Source organism: Globicephala melas, chromosome 16, assembly GCF_963455315.2.
Source record: "Globicephala melas chromosome 16, mGloMel1.2, whole genome shotgun sequence".
NCBI classification, from domain to species: Eukaryota; Metazoa; Chordata; class Mammalia; order Artiodactyla; family Delphinidae; genus Globicephala; species Globicephala melas.
The window spans coordinates 26,329,134-26,350,069 of NC_083329.1; the positions used below are offsets into that span (position 1 = coordinate 26,329,134).

General features: G+C 41.7%; 1 protein-coding gene across 8 annotated transcripts in view; it reads left to right on the plus strand.

Moving 5' to 3' along the window:
- The window catches only part of ARMH3 (armadillo like helical domain containing 3), a 170,248-nt gene that overhangs the window by 121,278 nt on the left and 28,034 nt on the right, over positions 1-20,936 (plus strand). For all 8 annotated transcript variants that reach the window (XM_060286475.1, XM_060286474.2, XM_060286473.2 and 5 more), the window contains one exon: positions 17,255-17,333. In XM_060286475.1, the coding sequence (XP_060142458.1) occupies positions 17,255-17,333 (79 nt within the window). The remainder of the gene's footprint in view (positions 1-17,254; positions 17,334-20,936) is intronic.

Consider the following 20,936-nt stretch of genomic DNA (forward strand, 5'->3'; position numbering starts at 1 on the left):
AAAATATTTCATTAGAAAAATCATCAGATTTTAAACCTTGTTTGATTCCCCATCATTGATAGGGATAGGATAATGTCCAAATTTCTTCAAATGACATCTTTCTAGCCTTATTTACTACCACTCTTCCATCTATCCTAAGATCTGGCTGAATTAGACATGGCCACAGAGTATCAAATTTCAAACCTCTGTGCCTTGCACATGCTGTTTACCTAGAATGTTTTCCTATTCTTTTCACCTAGCAAAATCTTATTTAATGCTTCAAAATCTAGCTCAGATGTCACCTTTCTTTAAAGCTTACTGGATTCTTTGAGGCCGAATGCCATAGCGCTTTGTACATTGCCATAGGACTTTGTACGTTTCTCTCTTAGAGCGCTTATCACATTGAGGGATAGTTGTTTACATGTCTGTCCGTCACTAGATGGTGAGCTTCTAAGGACAGAGACTGTTTTACTTCTGGAATCTCTGCCCCTAGCACAGTGCAGTATGGTACAATACATGTTTGTTGGGTGCATGAATAGATGACTGGAATGAATGGTTCCAAGGCTTTATACTGCTACCATTGTCTTCTAGAATCATCAGCTAACCTGAGGTCCTAAAAAGTTAGGGAAGTGGATATTGAAATGCCTAAGAAGTCCTTGTAGGAAGCCCCCCCAACACATAGTACTTGCAAAAGTCTGCTTCAGATCTTAATAGACAACAGTCTTAGCAGCTTCTGGGTTAACCTAGTATAGCCAGGAAGTACACTTTGGAATTGTTAGCAGAGTCCACCTTTCTCAATGATGAGGTGAGCTATTTATCCTAACACAGTAGAATTTACTAACTTCTGATTCCTTCCAGGGTAACAAGAGGACAGCCCAAAGGTTTTAATTAGCTGAAATGGGGCTTTGAGACAATTAAAGCCACTTTAAAGTGCATTACTGATAGGATTATATATTGTCTTTCTTCCTTTTTTTTAAGTAACAAGTCAGGGCAATTAATGCTATTTTTATCTTGCAGATTCACTGAATTTTAAGGATGATTTTAAGGATTCCTTAAAAAACCCTCTCATTGGCTGAGTGATGGGCTGTTGTCATTTATGTAAGCTAGAGGCCCTGCTGAAGGAATCTGTGATTCTGAATGTGTTTCACATGCTGATGTTATAGCTGTTTGGATGCCTTACTGCTCTTGGCAGTAAGGTGTTTTTTTCAGGCCCTTTGTGAGGTTAAAGTTTCTCTTGTGTGCTTCCTACTGAGGACCTTCCCAAATGTATATTGTCTTATAAGCCAAAAGGGAACCAAGGAAACAGTTACAATTAACAGGCAGCTGCAAAGCAGAGCCATTTAGTCTCTTCAGTGTGGTTTGGTGGAGATCAGAGTCTAGAGGCTTCAGTCTGGCTTTAAGTGAAGCAGCTGCATCACCAGCTGGAGACTGACACACTGTAGAGGGCGGGCACAGCACAGCTGAGATCCATCCACTCCCATATAAGAGTGAAAGACCTCATCCACTCCCATATGAGACTGAAAGGCCTGACTTCAACTTTGCTAGTTGCTTTGTGTTTACGTTTAGTTTAGGGGAGAGGAGGTACAGAACTTTCCATGAGCATCTTTGAGTCAGCACTGAGCAAAAAGATGCAAACAGGACCCCCGCAGGCAAAGGTCTCATGGCTTTCACTAAGGTTTCCTGCTACCCCTTAGCTGGAAGAGATTCAAAACAAGATCCTAGGAAAGGAAGCTACAACTTTTCTCTTTGGTTTACTGGGAAAACTTGGATGGCTATTTTTTTTTTTTAGTTGCATTAACCTTAATTTAACTTATCTAGTAAGGTTTCTTTAGCCTGACTTAGTAAAAATTGGGTAATAGTCTTCATCCCTATAAGAAAATGTGTCAAGACGTTCTTATCTTTCCTTGCCTGATTAAATTAACTCATATTTCAATACTCTGCTCAAGCACCATCTCCTTTAGAATGCCTTTCCCAAGTTCCCAGGTTGGGCTAATGCGCCTCCTCTGTGTGCTCATGGTACCTTTGGTCTACTCTTTGTCAGTCTAGCCCTTACAACATCATAATGAGATTGTCTGTCTGTGGTATGTGTCTCTTCCACTAATCTGTAAGTTCCTTGCTACCTGGGATCAAATTTCATTCACCTCCCCCATTGCCTAGTAGGTATTCAGGTGTTTGCCAGACAAACTGAACTGTCGAGTCTTGGGCTGTGCTATCAAACCCTTAGCTTCAGATACCATAGGACTTTCTTCTAGGGACAGAGTGTTCCTTCACTATGTGAGAAAGCAGTCAATTTGCAGAGTAAGGGAGGGGGAGAGGATATAGAATTTCTCTCTTTCTAAAATGGTGCATACAGGATAAACAAAGTCCTGTAATCACTTTAAAACTAAATCTCTCCTTTTCGTAGCATCACCGTTTCAGGAGGAGAAAAGCTTACCATTATTTCTGGTATATTGGAGAGAAAGCAGCTAATAACTTCTTCTTGAGCATAAAACAATTAAACGCAGCCTCCCGTAGAGGCAGTCTGCCAGAGCCGACCGCCTCACCCTCCACATGGGCTTCATCTTCTTACTCCGGATTTCATAGACTCTCCCCCAAAGACCTTCATCTTGTTGCACTATTATGATGAATGTGTGGAGCTGGCTCTTACCCCCTGGTTTACTAGCTATTATTGGAGGTGCTGTCAAAGAATCAGGCCTCAAATTTTTCCTCCCATTAAGTCCTCTCCTGGGCAGCGCTGCTTGGTTCTGAGTAGTAGTCATCTAGTCTCCTCTCCTTTTCCCACCTCCCACTGCCTTTGAATGTAAGGAAACTGCAGGCCCTGTTGCAAACAAAGAGGTATGGTAGAAAGTAAGGCTGTAAATCATTTTTACCACAGCTCTTTGTTTGCACTTGTTCTAGGCCTAGAGAGGAGCTCAAATACGTGATGTGAGACCTCCATCAATTTTGGTCACAAACCCATTCCATGTCATTTCCTCAATAGGTTGGTCATGTCTGTCTCGCAGCAGTGTCTCTGGGATCTCCTCTCTATAATGAGTTAGAGATTCATTGGTTTCTAAACACACGGGCCTTACCTACTTGCCTGTCTACTCTTAACTACTCCTCTGAGTGATAACCACATGGTCTCTGATGAGTATTTTTAATGTGTTATATGATTTTTTAATTTGTCTCCGTATATGATTTTTAAATTTGTCCCCGCAGGGACTCTTACAGCCTTCCTCTTGTAAGGGTTTCTGTTGAATAGACGCTCTCTGGGTCTCTGACTTAGTCGGCTGCCATTTAGTCAGTTTGAGGCTTTTATTTTGACTCTTATAAATTCTTTGCAGAAAAAAATAGGGCCAAAGGTACATTGGGTACCATTTGTAAATCTTAGGATGATTGATAAATACCCATTTCCTTTAGCAAACAGTGGATTTTGTTCAATAATAGATAGTGATTAGGTTGTTGAGAAAAATAGCTTTGGAGCTAACTCATTAATAATGCTGATATTGAGACTGCTATTAATATTGAAAAAAAATATTCCTCAGTAATATTTCTTTTCCTGTGGAGAAAGTATATTGCAACAAAGTTTTAACTTTTCCCGTTTCCAGTGAGAGATACCATCAACTTCACCTAAGCAGAATGGTTCAAAACATTGAACAGTTTATTTATTCTTCATTTACTTCTTGATTTACTAAACTATCCTATTCTTCTTACTTTATTACCCAGCTCCCCTGCTTTTTCTCCGACACCCATCCTTTCTACCTCTCAAGGCTCCTTTCTCTAGCCAGCCCTACCACCTGCCCCTACTATTTACACCCAGTCTTCTTAGGGTAAATCACTTGTGCTAGGGCTTCTCTGAAGGCAACAGAGCACGGACAGAGCAGGTGAAAGCAGCCTGCTTTTTCAGAGCTGACAAGAAAGGCAAAGCTCTCTGTCACAGTGGGTGGGCGAGCAGTCAGGGCCGAGTAACGCTGCATCTCAGTGGTTAGCACCTGCAGGCTCAGAGCTGACAGTGCACTGTAATAAGATTCATCTCTGTTCACTTAACTGATGTGGGCTTTATGGTAAATGTTCGCCTGCTTAATTACTTTGGCAGAGTTGCTGATTGCCTTTTCTGAGGAGTTCTAAAAGATCCCCCTGGGATGGAGCATAAACCCCTTCTCATGTCTTTTAATTTCATTCTTTACTTGGAGTACTTGAAAACCAGTATGTGATCCATATGGCCAGTATCCTCTCACTCCTTTACATGAACATCAGGACCACTCCTTTCTAGCATGGTGTCTATATGGCCCACACTGGACCAACTCAGAAATCTTGACAGCCTTCTTCTGTTTTCATCCACATGAGATCCCCATTCTTCCCTCTCCACCACTGATGTATATGCACAGCTCTTCTCATTTAGTTTGGAATCCATGTGCATCTTTTTCTCTAACCAGTATGGGAGCCACAGAATATTTCCCTCTCTCCCCAGTCTAGCATGTGATCCATTAAATTAATTTCCTTCTATTTTTGAAGTGATAGGAAAAGAAGCCTAAGTTAGTCAGTTACTATTTTTTTTGCCATCCTGCCCCCCCCGCTCAAAAGTTATAAATGCCTTATAATAAATTGATTAATTGCACAAATGGGAATGAGGTATAATTAAAATACTTCCAGTTTTTGGCACATGTCAGTTTTTTTTCTTTAAAGTTCTCAGGTCACATTCAGGGGATTGGAATGTTCACGATTAATTAAAAGTAGATCACTTCTTGGGGTTTTGAGCTATCTCCACTGCCCCAGAAGTCCTCCCAGGTATGTATTAGGATTTTCCTGTATCCTGAGTAGGGCAGAAAATCTATTAGACATTTTTACATGGCCCATTTTGTTCCTTTATATTCACTAGTTTCTGAGAGTGTAGAGGGGCCTTGCTTCTGGAGACAGGAAATCCAGGGCTAAACTACTAATTGCAGAGGCTATAAAAGGTTTGCATTCTGTAGCCCCAGGAACTCTGCCAGCAACTGCTGGCCTGCCACTAGAGACAGAGTAAGGGAATCTGGTGCAGAGTAATGGGATCTGAGCAGACGTAGGCTAATCTTGTAGGTGTTTTGTCCTAGGAAAGTTTTGGGGCCTCTGTTCATTTATTGAGAGAAAGCTTTGATAAAAAGCAGGCATTTCTAAGGGACGTGGATTAAGTGATGTCTTTTATGGAAATGTAGATGGTCCATTTGACTTCTGTGGTTCCTTTATCTCCTGTGGTTCATTCTTCTCCATTTACATTCATTGTGATTATGGAAACAGTGAAACAATGTCAGGCCAGTATCTAAAGCAGGAAGGAATTCTGTTTCTGTCTCATGGCAGTGCTGGAAGAGATAATTTAGCCAAAGTGTAAAGCCCATGGCATCTTACTTGGCTTAAATCTATGGTTTGGGGCCACAGTAACTAGAAATTAGCTCAGTTTTCAAGCAAATTAGCTATAACCAATTGCTTAATTTCTAGCAGGTGATGAGGCAGAAACCTACTTTGGGCAAAATCATGCATCAAGGTAGAAAGCTCAAACTGCCAAAATGTGTAGCCGTGCACAGCTTCAGAAAATGAGGCCACTGCCCCTCAGGCCATGTATGTTTCATACACATTAACTCTTTCCTCTTTCCTTCCAGTTAATGAATTGTGAACTTTCATTTGTCCAATGCAGATACTGGAAAAATATTGTCCAGTAGTTGTAAGTTACCTAGTGTGACACATGTGTTTCTCACCTAGAAATCAAGAGGAATACTGACTTAAATCATTCTCTAATTTACTATGGTGTAGTATGAGGCATTCTCTATTCCATTTCCTTCAATCAATAAATTTATGTGTACAAATAAATCAAGTTCTCTTGGCCAATTTACAGACTTGGATCATTGAATAAAGCAAGCAACTAGAGGCATTGGCCAGTAGCTCATCCTTCCTGATGGTTGTCAAAGTGCCTTCTATAGTAAGGGTCCATTTTTGTGTCTCTGGTCCTGAAAAGAATGGCCACAGGAACAACAGTATAAGGAAGGGGATAATTGGCCTGAAAGGGTTAAAACCTAGTACATAAGGAATAAGTTGGAGGAAAACCCTAACAGGTCACTTGCTGAAGTTCTGACTAGATAGTGTCAAAGTGAAAAGGTTAAAAGGTATTCTTATTTGAGGTTTCATTTTGTTTAATGTTAATCAGCAGAGTCTCTGAGGCTTGTAATACACTGCTGTTAAAAGGCATCAAGGGAAATTGCTTTTTTGGTTGCTGTTGAATTGGATGGGCTGAGATTCATTGACTTCATGAAGAGGGAAGCTTATTACTGCATGAAATGGGAATATATGAGGCAATTCTGAAGGTGAAAAGAAATGTTAGTTTAAAGTTAAATAACGTGGACTTCTCTGGTGGCCAGTGGTTAAGAATCTGCCTGCCAGTGCAGGGGACACGGGTTAGAGCCCTGGTCCAGGAAGATCCTACATGCCGCAGAGCAACTAAGCCCGTGCACCACAACTACTGAGCCTGCGCTCTAGAGCCTGCGAGCCACAACTACTGAAGCCCTCACACCTAGAGCCTGTGCTCCGCAACAAGAGAAGACACTGCAATGAGAAGCCGGCGCACTGCAACGAAGAGTAGCCCCCGCTCGCCGTAACTAGAGAAAGCCCACGTGCAGCAATGAAGACCCAATGCAGCCAAAAATAAATAAATAAATTTATAAGAGAAAAGAGTTTATGAAACATTAAAATAAATAAAAGTTAAATAACTCAACCTCAGGTAGACAATTTTAATCACCCCCACATACCACTCAGTTATACCTTCAACCCTTTCTCAGAGGCCAGTCTTGTAACCTGTATGTTTGAAGGTTTCCCAAGTTGAAGCAGTTATGAACATGATGGTTTTCTTGTCTTTTTTTTTTTGGCCATGCCGCATTGCACGTGGGATCTTAGTTCCTTGAGTAGGGTTCGAACCCGTATCCCCTGCAGTCCTTCAGTGGAAGCACGGAGTCCTAACTATTGGACCGCCAGGGAATTCCCCTGGTTTTCTTGTTTTTAATTCCAGATATCTGGGAATATGCTCTGTAGTGTAGATCACTGGACTGCTCTTTTGGGTCTAGGAAAAGAGAAGATGCTTGAGGGGGGAAAGTTTCCTTTAGGGCAAGTTATGGTTATATAGGAAAACACAAAACAAAGCTTTGGAAAGGAAACCCAACCAGATGAAGAATACCTCTCTGGTACTCAGAGGTTGATGTCTTGCCCAAGGTCATGCAGCCTAGAAATGGGGGAATCAGGATTTTAACTCAGGTCTAATGCCTCTAAGGCCTTGCCTTTTACATTATATACATCATGTTGTTCAGGGAAACAATGGTGCTTTAACTGGGCTTTCCAAAAGGAAAAATAAGGCTTTGGCTTTTTAGTGATAAAGAAAAATAGCATTCCATGTGAAGAAAACCATGTAAGCAAAAGCATGACATCCAGGTGTACATGTTTAAGCAAGTATTTGAGAATACAGGACTATAGCTCTTATGAGGCTGGACTTGAAATCCATATGTATTTTTATCAGGCTTCATATATTCACCCATAATCAGACTCTTTAATGTAAATCTGGTAGCCTTATAGGAATAATTTTAGGGTGAAACTTTTAGGAATCTTCCTAGTATGTACCATGTTGGGTATACCAGTTGTTTCCTCCTTCCTTGGAATCAGAGCTTATAGAAACTTTGCCTGTAAACAACCGTTGCCTGTTTTTCTCCTTTATGCCTGAAGGATTTACATAGCAGCTTTTAGAGACAGTCGGTTTTCTTCAAATGTCTCAGTAAGGAAACAATCACCATGTTCTGAGCTTCTGGATGAAACTATTATTTATTTGCTGTTTTATAAAAGACCCTTAAAGGCTTCTGTCTGTGGGAGATAGCTGGGATTGTGAGAAATTGCATCTTAGGAGGATTTACTTTAGATTCACATTGGATATGAGGAAGAATCCACATTTTCTCTTAAGCTACATTGCCTAGTAACATTTCCATGCATTTCCTGGGTAAGCTGGGCATTAACTGTGTCTCAGCCAGCATCCACCCAGCACTGGGGGAAAGAAAGCTGCTTTGCAGAGTCATGAGTCAGAGAGAATAAGTTAAAAATGGACCAAGAAATCCTCAGCCAGTTTGTAGCTCAGCCTTGCTGTTCCATCTGTCCACTTCATTTTGCTTCAGTTTATGTAAGTGACCCCTGTCTTCAGCAGTCAGAAGTTGACAGTTGCATTGGAGGGTGGCCCAGATTCTTGCCATTAAAGGTGCTTTGGGTGCAAAGCCATCCCTTATGGTGGCTGACTTTAGCAATTTCCCTTTCTGTGACATTGTCTGTTTCTTATTCCTTTTCCTTTTTGGGACTTTCCAGTTCAGTAGCATTAGGAGATCCAGTACCAGAGTATAACATACTCCCCCACTCCTCTTCCACCCCCTACCCCCAAATAAACAAACAAAAATTCAGGATTACTTTTAGAAGATATTGGATTACTTTTATAAGAAATGCCAGAAAGCTTTTCCCTAGCCTCCTGGTATGACTTGAAAGGAAGAGAAAGCTTTACTGTCTTCAGTGACAACTTTTGTTCCTTCATTGGGGGACAGCTGTTCATGTCTGAGACACTTTTTCTTCTGGGATGGGGATAAAACATTTTTATTGTTATTTTCATACTTTTGGAGAATAGCTGGTGATCATGGACCTCCTTACTTGTGGTAAGACTGGAAAAAAACCTTCTTAGACTTTCATTTATTCAGTTTTACTAAAGGCTTGGGAATATATTGGTGAGCAAAATAAATTTGGTCCCTGCTTTCATGGAGCATTTAGTTCCAGTTTGAGGAAAGCTGGAGGTTTGTTAAGAAATTATATTCCCATTCCCCACTCAGTTCTACCTCCAGACTCCTTTCCCTTTCCTTGGGCCTTATTTCTTTAAATCCTCTTCCTAGTCTTAGATGGATGGCTCTCTCTGGGTAATGTGGGCAGCTCCAGCCATCTCTCAAAAAAAAAAAGTGGTCAACAGTGTTGAGAATAGGAGAACCTTCTTTCTTCCCCACCAGTTTACCCCCAACATTTTTTTTTTTTTTTTTTTTGGCTGCATCGGGTCTTAGTTGCCATGTGCAGGATCTTTGTTGAGGCACGCAGGCTCTTCGTTGCGGCACGTGGGCTTCTCTCTAGTTGTGACGTGCAGGTTTTCTCTTTTCTAGCTGTGGCACGCAGGCTCCAGGGAACGTGGGCTCTCTAGTTGTGGCTCGCGGGTTCCAGAGCACGTGGGCTCTGTAGTTTGAGGCACACAGCCTCTCTAGTTGAGGCGCACGAGCTCAGTAGTTGCCCCACGGCATGTGGGATCTTAGTTCCCTGACCAGGGATTGAACCTGCATCCCTTGCATTGGAAGGCAGATTCTTTACCACTGGACCACTAAGGAAGTCCCTAATTTATTTTCTATCTCTACAAATTTGCCTATTCTGAACTTTTCCTATAAATGGAATGGTACAATATGTGGCCTTTTGTGTCTGGCTTCTTTTATGTAACGTAATATTTTCAAGGTTCATTCATATTGTAGCATTTACCAGTACTTCATTCCTTTTTATGGGTGAATAATATTCTCCTGTAGCTCTACCACATTCTTCAGGTAATGGACATTTGGGTTGTTTTTTGGCTATTATGAATAATGCTGCTATGAACATTTGTGTACAAGTTTTTGTGTAAACATAATGGGTTCATTCTTTTGGACAAGTATGTAGGAGTAGAATTTCTGGGTCGTAGGGTAACTCTGTGTATTAACATTTGAGGAACTGCCAAACCACTTTCCAAAGTAACTGTACCATTTTACAATCCTACCAGCAGTGTACGAGTGTTCTAATTTCTTCCTGTCCTTACCAACAGTTGTTAACTGTCCTTTGGTTATTGCTATCTTAGTGGATGTGAAGTGGTATCTCACTGGGTTTCTCATCAGATACATGATTTGCAAATATTTTCTCCCATTCTGTGGGTTGTCTTCGCTTTCTTTCTTTTTTTAAAATTTATTTCTTTATTTATTTTTGGCTGCATTAGGTCTTTGTTGCTGCGTGCAGGCTTTCTCTAGTTGCTGCGAGTGAGGACTACTCTTCATTGCAGTGCGTGGGCTTCTCATTGCGGTGGCTTTTCTTGTTGTGGAGCATGCGCTCTAGGCACGCAGGCTTCAGTAGTTGCGGCTCGCGGGCTTCAGTAGTTGTGGCTCGAGGGCTCTAGAGCGCGGGCTCAGTAGTTGTGGTGCACGGGCTTAGTTGCTCTGTGGCATGTGGGATCTTCCTGGACCAGGGCTCGAACCCGTGTCCCCTGCATTGGCAGGCAGATTCTTAACCACTGAACCACCAGGGAAGTCCCTCTTTTCACTTTCTTGATGGTATCATTTGCAGCACAAAAGTTTTTAAACTTGACCTACTTTTTCTTTTGTCAGCTTGTGCTTTTGGTATCCTAAGAAATCATTGCCTAATCCAAGTTCATGAAGATTTACTCTCATGTGTTCTTCTAAAAATTTTATAGTTTTTAGATCTTACATTAAATCTGTGTTCCATTTTGAGTTTTTTTTTTTTTTTTGGTCACACCACATGGCATGTGGGATCCTAATTCCCCAGCCAGGGATCGAACCCATGCACCCTGCATCTGAAGCACAGAGTCTTAACCATGGGACCAACCAGGGAAGTCCCATTGTTTTTTGTTTTTTGGCGGTACACGGGCCTCTCACTGTTGTGGCCTCTCCTGTTGCGGAGCACAGGCTACGGACGTGCAGGCTCAGCGGCCATGGTTCACAGGCCCAGCCGCTCCGTGGCATGTGGGATCTTCCCGGACCAGGGCATGAACCTGTGTCCCCTGCATCGGCAGGCGGACTCTCAACCACTGCGCCACCAGGGGAGCCCAGGGAAGTCCCATTTTGAGTTAATTTTTGTGTACAGTATGTGGTAGTGGTTCAACATCATTCTTTTGCATGTAGATTTTCAGTTGTCCCAGCATCACTTCTTGAAAAGACTCTTCCAACTTAATTGTTTTGCCACCTTTGTAAAAGAGAAGCCTTAATCTATTTATAATGGCTGTTTTCTCATTCATTGCCCACTCACACCTTCCTCTTCTTCCCTATTCCTCCTCTCCTTTCAAGTCCCCTTTTCCAAAATACTTCTTAGCATGAAAGCTTTCCTTTGGCAAAGATAGGTTTTGTTTAAATACCTGAAGGGCTGATATTAGATAAAAACCAATCTCAAAATGCAAACAGGGAATTCTCTGGTGGTCCAGTGGTTAGGACTCTGGTCTCACTGCCGAGGGCCCAGGTTTGATCCCTGGTCGGGGAACTAAGATCCCACAAGTTTTGCAGTGTGGCCAAAAAAAAAAAAAAAAGAAGAAGAAAATAAAAGGGAAAATGCACATCTCTTTCTTTGCCATGTATGGTGCTACGAACCCTGCTGCTGATAACCCATATGGCTACATTTGTGGCATTTGATTGGAACTTTGTGGCATAGGACCCTCAAAATGATCCTCTTCTAGAAGAGAAGGATACAATAACCTGAAATGTAAAGGATATAAAGAGAGGAAGTCACCAGCAGCATGAGAAGCTGATTTTATCCACTCTACTACTTTGCTAAGACTGACTCTGGCTTGGGGTCTGCTTTGTCCAAATGCCAGGGTCTCTGTGGAGAGTAGAATATCCACGTATTTGTCTTCTCAGCTGCCATAACAAAATACCACAGACTAGGCAGCTTAAAAAATAGAAATTAATTTTCTCACAGTTCTGGAGGCTAGAAGTCCCAGATCAAAATCCAGCAGGGTCAGTTTCTGGTGAGGATTCTCTTCCTGGCTTGCAGACAGCTGCCTTCTGGCTGTGTCCTCACATGGTGGAGAGAGAGAGATCAAGCAAGCTCTCTGTTATCCCTTCTTTTAAGGACACTAATTCTGTTGGTTCAGTGCCCCACCCTTATGACCTCATTTAACCTTAGTTACTTCCATAAAGACTCTCTCTCCAAATATAATTACATCAGAGGTTAGTGCTTCAGTATGTGAATTGGTGGGGTGGGGGCAGATATTGTCCATAACAATTCAGTACAAACCTAAGTGGGGATGCCCTGATTAAGCCTGTCCTAGCTTCCTGCTCCTACAAGACATTTCTCCCTCGTCTCTTCAGTTACCTTCTTTCCTTACTGACCTTCGTTTTCTACAAGGCTAGTCAGGGGCAAGGAACTTGTGTCCTTCGTGCAGTATTCACCTTCTCTGAACCTGCCCTTTTTGGATGGAATGGGTAGGGAGGGACTTGAACTCATACTTTGATCATTCATCTTCTTTTTATTTATTTATTTTTTTTTGTTTTTAACATCTTTATTGGAGTATAATTGCTTTACAATGGTGTGTTAGTTTCTGCTGTATAACAAAGTGAATCAGCTATAGGTATACATATATCCCCATATCGCTTCCCTCTTGCATCTCCCTCCCACCCTCCCCTATCCCACCCCTCTTCATTCATCTTCTGATAGAGAAAAAATTGCTATTTCTTCTCTGGAACGTCAAATTTTAGACTTTAGCACTAGACAGTTGCTACCTGTCAGGTGTTGATCAGTGAAAATGAGAGAGCTTCTTTAGAATCTCTTAGTAGACCCCTCCCCCTTCTCCCAGATGGTCAGAAGAGATGATAGTAAATCTTTTTTAAGGTGATATCAGTGGGAAGGAAAGCCTAATGAAAAAGAGAGAGATTCCTCCTTCATCCATAAATCTGGTATTTCATCTTTCTCCTACTGAGAACTAGTCAGGCATAAGTTTAATTCTGGGGACCGTGGCCAGGTGGGGAAATGTGAAATCACAACCCCAGGTGAACCCTGGTAGCCTCCAAACTTCCTGGTGAAGGAGAAACTAAGTATTTCAGTCACTGCAAAGGTATGTGTCACTCAGTGTGGGCTGACTTAGCCTGGTTTTGGTGTTTTGTCATCTCTTTGCTGTCCTCAGAACATATTTCCATTTCAACAGTATGAAGTCCTGAGAACTTTAATAGGAAGCTTCCAAACACCTCTCTGAAATACCCTGCTAAAGAGCATGGAGGCGAGAACAGCCAGTGTCAGTCTATTTGTCTTACCTCTTAGGCCTAGTGCCCTGCACCTGCTATCTTCAGATCAGATTAGTAACTCAGATTTTACAGATAACAATCCCCAAATAAACAGCAAGAAAAGTAAAGCAGGGATGTATACTCTGTGTCCTTTGTGGGTACTGAATTAGAAATTATTAACTGGATGTACAGTGTTCCACCTCTCTCAGGTTTCTAAACAGTCCCTTAACTTGCCTGGTGGGAGACCTTCCATCACTTGCTGAGATCTGAAGCTCTGGGACGAGAATGTCACAGGGCGGGTTGGAAGATGATTTTATCTTCATTCCAAATATAAATTCTCAGACTGGCAAATCTGTCATACCCTCAGGATAAGTTTTGCCCAAACAATATTAGCATATATGCCCTGCAGTATCAAGCACAGGGCATCCACAGACCCAACTGACACTTGGCAGGTATAATGGTGACAAGGGAAGGAAATAAGTGTACTTTTTTTTTTCTTTTAATAGAGTCTTTTTTTAACTTTATTTATTTTTGACTGCGTTTGGTCTTTGTTGCTTGCACACGGGCAATGCTCTAGTTGCGGGTGAGCAGGGGCTCTTCATTGTGGTGCGTGGGCTTCTCATTGCAGTGGCTTCTTTTGTTGTGGAGCATGGCCTCTAGGGCACGCGTGCTTCAGTAGTTGTGGCACGCAGGCTCAGTAGTTGTGGCTCGCAGGCTCTAGAGCGCAGGCTCAGTAGTTGTGTGGTGCACGGGCTTAGTTGCTCCGTGGCAGGTAGCATCTTCCCAGACCAGGGCTCAAACCCATGTCCCCTGCATTGGCAGGCAGATTCTTAACCACTGCACCACCAGGGGAGTCCCAATAAGTGTACTTTTTGAAGATAGTACCTTCCAATTTTTTTCTTTCTCTCCCCCATTCCCTCTCTCCTCCCTTTTCTTGCTCTGAGCGCCTGCCCCCCTCTTTCTTTCTTCCCTCTTTTTTCTTTTTCCTTTCTCTCTCTTTTCTTGCTTCCTTGCTTTATTTCTTGGCAAGAAAATTCTTCATATAGAAAGGGAATAGAGTTACAGCATCCCCATCTGTTCCATTCCCAGGGATTATTTAGTTGTCCAAATTTCACCAGCTTCTCTGGATTGCCAGCTGGCCCCAGTGGCTGCTACCGTCCCACCCAGACAGACATTAGGGTTTTTTGGAGTTCTCTGTTTTCCAAACCTAGGCAAACCAAAACAAAACAAAAAAATCCTAGTTCAGTCAAGTCAGGATTTGTTTTTTATATAATTTAATTTAATTTATTTATTTATGTATTTGGCTGTATTGGGTCTTCGTTGCATGAGCACGGGCTTTCTCTAGTTGTGGTGAGCGGGGGCCTATTCTTTGCTGCGGTGCACGGACCTTCTCATTGCAATGGCTTCTCTTGTTGCAGAGCACGGGCTCTAGGCACATGGTCTTTAGTAGTTTTGGGCACGCAGGGCTCAGTAGTTGTGGCGTACGGGCTTAGTTGCTCCGCAGCATGTGGGATCTTCCCAGACCAGGGATCGAACTTGTGTCCCCTGCATTGGGAGGCAGATTCTTAACCACTGCACCACCAGGGAAGTCCGAGTCAGGATTTTTTTCAAAAACATTTTTTTTACTAAGAAATTTAAAGGAAACCTTAGGAAAAAACAAACCTACAAAAGCATGAAATAGATGTATTTACAGAATGCAGATTCTGTTTTCCAAAATAACTGAGATCTAATTGTAGATTGATTTGTATATTGTATTTCCTTTTCTCAATCCCATCACTTTTGCATGCTGGACCCTATGACTCAGACTACAGTGGGTTAACTAAGTTAGTACTGCTGCTAGGTTTGGTGGGATTCTCAGTTCCCTTAAACCTGCCCTCCCATCTTCTCATTGGGTTTAGCCTCCTGGTTTTCTTTTCTGCTCCTGGACTGTTGTCATCCTTGCCAATACCCCCAAACGTTGCCTTCTGAATGAGAAAAATATTTGACACCCCACTTGGTCACAATGGCTATTTGGGATTTAGACCAAGCCCCACAACCTTAACTTGCAGATAACATCTCTACCCTTTGTCCTAGCCTCTAGAAAAATAAGTTAGCAAAACTTGCCTCTTGCTCCTGACCCATTTCTGTCCTATTTGATTTGTTCATTTATTGAATATTTATTGAGCACCAGCTTGTGCCAGGCATTGTGCTAGATATTTGACATTGCTTTGTTATATAAATATTGCAAGAATCCTCTTAAGGTTTAGTTCATTCTTTCAACAAACATTTATTGTATGCCTACAATGCACCTTTCCTAGATACTGTGCTAACTGCCAAAGTAGATATTATTATTCCCGTTTTTTTCCTCTGGTGAGACATACAGCTTCCCAAAATCGTTCAGGAAAACAAGTGACCAAACTAGGATTCCAAACCATAGTGGGTTTTTTTTTGAAGTTTCTGGTTTATACTTATATTAGATTAAATGGTTTTATAATCCTTTACTATCAGTAAGTTATATTAAAAGAACATATTGATTTCTATTATGCTATCCAGACATACACATTTTAATAAATTGTTTATTTTGGAATAATTTTAGAATTATAGAAAAAGTGCAAAGATAACACCCAGAGTTTCTGTATGCCCCTCAGCCTAGTTTCCCCCATCTTACATTACCATGGAACATTTATCAACACTAAGAAATGGGCATTGATACATTGCTAATAACTAAACTTCATATTTTATGTGGGTTTCACCAGTTTATCCATTAATGTCCTCTTTCTGTTCCAGGATACAATTCAGAGTTATCACATTGCATTTGGTTGTCATATCTCCCCAATGGTCTCTGGTCTGTGACAGTTTCTCAAGTTTTGTTTTTCATGACCTTAACAGTCTCGAGGAGTACTGGCTAGGTATTCTGTAGAATGTACCCCAGTGTGGGTTTGTCTGATGTTTTTCTCACGATTAGATTCTGAGATTATGGATTTTTGAAAGTATATAACAGAGGCGAAGTGCCCTTCTCATCAGATCATACCAGGCGTTACATGACAGCCACATGACATCACTGGTGATATTCACCTTCATCGCTTGGTTAAGGTAGTATTCGCCAGGATTCTTTACTGTCAAGATACTATTTTTACCTTTCGCTACTCTTCTTTGGAAATAAGTCTAGCCTACTCTCAGTGGGAATGGGAATTAAACTCCACCTCCTAAGGAGGAGAGTATCTACACATGTTATTTGAAATTGTTCTGTTAGAAATATTTGTCTGTTCTCCACATTTCTTTAATCACTTTTATATCACTAAGGACCCATGCTAACCTCTGGTCTAAAACCTGTGCTTTTTCTGCTGTACCAGACAAGAAATGACAAAGACCTATACTAAGACATTTGTTTCAGGAAAATTTATTTCAGATTTCAGAGGTTTTTAAAAGGTAGATTTGGGGCTTCCCTGGTGGCGCAGTGGTTGAGAGTCCGCCTGCCGATGCAGGGGACACGGGTTCGTGCCCCGGTCCGGGAAGATCCCACATGCCGCGGAGTGGCTAGGCCCGTGAGCCATGGACGCTCAGCCTGTGCGTCCGGAGCCTGTTGCTCCGCAACGGGAGAGGCCACAACAGTGAGAGGCCCGCGTACCGATAAATAAATAAATAAATAAATAAATAAATAAATGAATGAATGAATGAATGAATGAATGATTTGATAAGACTTGGTGACCTTGAATGTGACAGAGTGGTGGAGGAGGGAGTGTTTGAAAACACTCAGATTTTGGTTTGAATGGCTGGAAATAAAATTTTGGTTTGAAATATTAACTAACAAATATGATGATTGGTTGTAAGCTTTGATAAAGCTTAGCTTCTTCAGAGACTGTATTTAGCCTATGTGTTACTGAATGCCCTGTTCTCCCAAGTAAGATCAGAGCAAACTACTACTTTTCTTTCTGACTGAAACACCAGGGCCCCCTAGTGGACAGCCCCCTGGGTCCTGTTTCTTGTCTAAAGGATGCTTGGTTTTGTTTTTTGTTTGGTTGTGAGGTTTTTCCCTAGTTCATTTGCAGAGCAGAGATGCTTGATTCTGTTCTCTGTCTAATAAATTATTAAGCCCTTCCCATTTTAAAGTGATCAGTTCACCCCGTGTGACCTCATGTTCCTAAGAGGACAGTTACTCTCTGACAGTTACTCCCATGCTCTCATACTCTAAACCAGAAGGTAGTCGATACTTGTTTTTAACTCATTTATCCTCTTATTCCATCTGGTGCTATATTAATGTTAATTCTTTGTTTCAGAGCCATCATCAACCACTTTAACCCCAAAATTGAATCCTACGCTGCTGTGAATCACATATCCCAACTGTCGGAGGAGCAGGTAAGCCACTACTTTCCTCATAGTGACCCTAGTTTGTGGCTAGCATCAAGCCCTCTCTGATGGCAGAGAGATTCTATGACTGAGCTTCTAATGGGAGTGGCAAGAGCTAGGCTGCTAAGAGGAATTAGTAAGGGGTTTGTTGGTAGTACTTTAAATAGAATGATGGCTTCTGTTTTTGTGCCATATGAAGGGTTTGCTTAATTATGTAGAAGATATGTAGGTGAAATTTTGGTGAATTGTTATTTTAGAGTGGGTGATATGGCATTTCTTCTTTTAATTTTAGGCAGAGAGTCATTTTGACTTTTGAAAATAAGAAATGAAAACTTAGCAGTGGTTGAAACTGCCAATTAGAAAAACCCTGAGTTCAGCTTAATTTGAGGCTGTTTGGTTCCTTAAAACATGAGCCCTCCTTGGGGCAGATTTTCCTTAGTAATTGAGTTCTAATTTGCCTTGAGCATTTATTTCGGAGCAGGTTTTTCTGTGATATGGACCAAGTTGGAGATGCAGATAGTGTTGTGTGTTTGTTTTCCTTGAGTCTGGCCTGATTTCCTCTTCTCCCAAAATGCCTGTACTCGGCCCTGCATTATATAAAATTACAGATGGGGCTTTAGCGTAGCATGGTATTGAACTTGATGTTTCAGAATGAGACTCTTGAGTCTTGTTTTTAAAAGCACAAAATGAGGCATGTATTCACACAATCTTCCTTCCTTCCCACCCTACTCCCAAGTTGGAGGGCCTGGGTATTCATGAGGTGAGAGTCCAGATATAGGCTCCAAACCAATTAAAAAAAAAACACCTATGCTCTGCGCTCTCTTTTTTTTGCCACTGAGCCTCTTGCTGGCAGGGCCAGCCAGCTAGCTGTTGTGTGATTGTGTTCAGTGTTCCTAAAAGCTGTTCCGCTCACCAAATGAGGCACCAAGCAAGCCTTTTGCCTAACAGACAGCTTCTCAGTATTCCTACCAGTGGCTCTTTCCTCAGCCAGATGGATAGGACTCAATTAGTCTATCAGTTATTCCCCTTGACATATTTGTTCTCTTTTGTGAGGCCAGCTGTGAGAATCCATCCTCTTATTTAAACCGCTTTGATAAATGGCTTTCATTTTCTTTTTTCCTCTTCTGCCTATGGAGCAGTCCTAAGTCCTGTATAGGACTTTGATGCCACTGCTCTCTGTGAGGTGCTTCAAGATCCTACCTTTTTCCTGTTGGACCAGTTCAGATCAGTTTTATTATATCATTTTTATGCAAAAGAATTCAACATCTTGAGTTTTGTATAGTGAAAGAAAGGGTGACTTTCTTACCACAGTGAGCTCTGGTTAGCCTAAAAGCTTTAAAAAAAAGAAAAAAAAGGAAGACACATTTTCCCAGTCAGCCACGTGCAGTATTCATCCCACAGCAGCTTGGGAAGGTCAGGCTGAAATCTTCCTACAGCAGTAGCAGCCACAGACCAATAATAAAAATCCATTCTGGCGCATGAGGCAATCTGGAAAAGGATGATTAGCAAGCACGTGTCCTCACCCTTCTCCAACTTCTTTCAAAGTTAAATGAAGTGATGAAAGTGACTCTCAGTAAGAGTCCACAAGCCAGAGATGAGGCGACTTCTATAGAGTGAGAGAGTACACAGCCCTATTTGAGAATGATGAAGGGATAGCACTCTCAAAGATTTATTTTCTTAGTAAATAATTGCATGCCTGCTGTATACAAAGTGTGGTCCTGGGTAGTAGGGATCAGTGGTGAATAATCTAAGTGTAGTCCTTGCTCTCATGGAGTTTTTGTATATTCATTACCTCTCTTAACAACTCTTTTCACTTGGGTAGTGGGGGAAGGGTGATAACTATTCTGGGACCCTTTTCAAAACTGCCCTCAAAATAGTTGTTGCTTCTCTTCCCTAACTGACTCTGAAGGGCAATAAATGACAGCATGAGGGTGCACTTTGGTTTTATTCTCAGCATATCAGATTAAAAGTATTTTGACTCCTTGTTAATCTCCAACATGTGTTGGAGCACTTCTCTCCCCTCAGTTATGAACATTAATGCTAATGTCACTAATATTAAGTGTATTCACAGCTTCTCAAAGAACTGGCTTTGGGATGCAATAGAGCCTGGTGGTCCAGTGATTTAGACTCCGCGCTTCCAATTCAGGGGGCTTGAGTTCAATCCCTGGTGGGAGAACTAAGATCCCACATGCCACTTGGCCAAAAAAAAAAAAAGAAAGAAAAAAAGAAAAATAGGGCCTCAGTTGTTAGCAGCAAACTAAGTAGAAAGAAAAAATCAGGAACTTAATCCCCATCTAGATTCTAAAGTACTCCTAAAGTAAAGCCTAAAGACCATGGATAGACGTTAACTGGGATTTATAGCACTTAGTAAGATAGCAGACAAGAGAGGGCTCTTTGCTAGATCTGCCTGCCTAGGCTGCCATTTTCTTCTGGCAAGAGGTTTAGTTCTGGCAACCCCCAGCCACATTCTAGTGTGTGTTTGAGGCATTTCAAGATGATATTTGTAAATCCATTATTGCTTAATAAACAAAGCCCAGTCTTTCACACTGGGGTTTCTTTTCAGATGTCCAGAAGATAGATGACATTTTTTATTACTTCTCATTGGCTTCATGGAGGGCAAAGCTTTTTAATCAGTTAATACCCTCAGTGTGACTGAATGGTCATTCATTTTCTAGTGTAATAAACTGCGTGCATTTTTTTTTTTTGCGGTACGCAGGCCTCTCACTGTTGTGGCCTCTCCCGTCGCGGAACACAGGCTCCGGACGCGCAGGCTCAGTGGCCATGGCTCACGGGCCCAGCCGCTCTGCGGCATGTGGGATCTTCCCAGACCAGGGCACGAACCCGTGTCCCCTGCATCGGCAGGCGGACTCTCAACCACTGCGCCACCAGGGAAGCCCCTGTGTGCATTTTTATTTTGTATACACAGGTGTCATATTTGTCTGGAGTTGATTGTGAAGCTTGCTCATTTTGACTCCTTTTGTGTGTGTGTGGTAAAATCTGCATAAAATTTACCATTTGAGTAGTTTTTAAGTGTATAGTTCAGTGGCATTAAGTGCATTCACATTGTTGTGCAACCATCACTACTGTCCATCTTCAGAACTTTTTCATCATTTCATACTGAAACCCTAAACCCATTAAACAATGACTCCTCATTTCCTGTACCCCCAGCCCCTGGTAACCACTATTCTACTATTTGTCTCTATGTACCTGACTATTCTAGACGTCTCACAGAAAGTGGAATCATACAATATTTGTCCTTTTGTATATGGTTTATTTCTCTTAGCAAAATGTCTTCAAGTTTTGTCCATGTTGTAGCATGTATCAGAATTTCATTCCTTTCAAAGCTGAATAATATTCCATTGTATGTGTATAGCACATTTTGTTTATCCTTCTAACCATCGATGGACATTTGGGTTGTTTCCACCTTTTGACTATTGTGAAGAATGCTGCTATGAATGTTGGTGTTTTGAGTCCCTGCTTTCAGTTCTTTTGCGTATATACCCAGAGTTGGGACTGCTGGATCAAATGGTAGTTAATTCTATGTTTAATTTTTTGAGAAGCCATCATAGTGTTTCCCACAGTGGCAGCACCATTTTACATTCCAATTTTTCC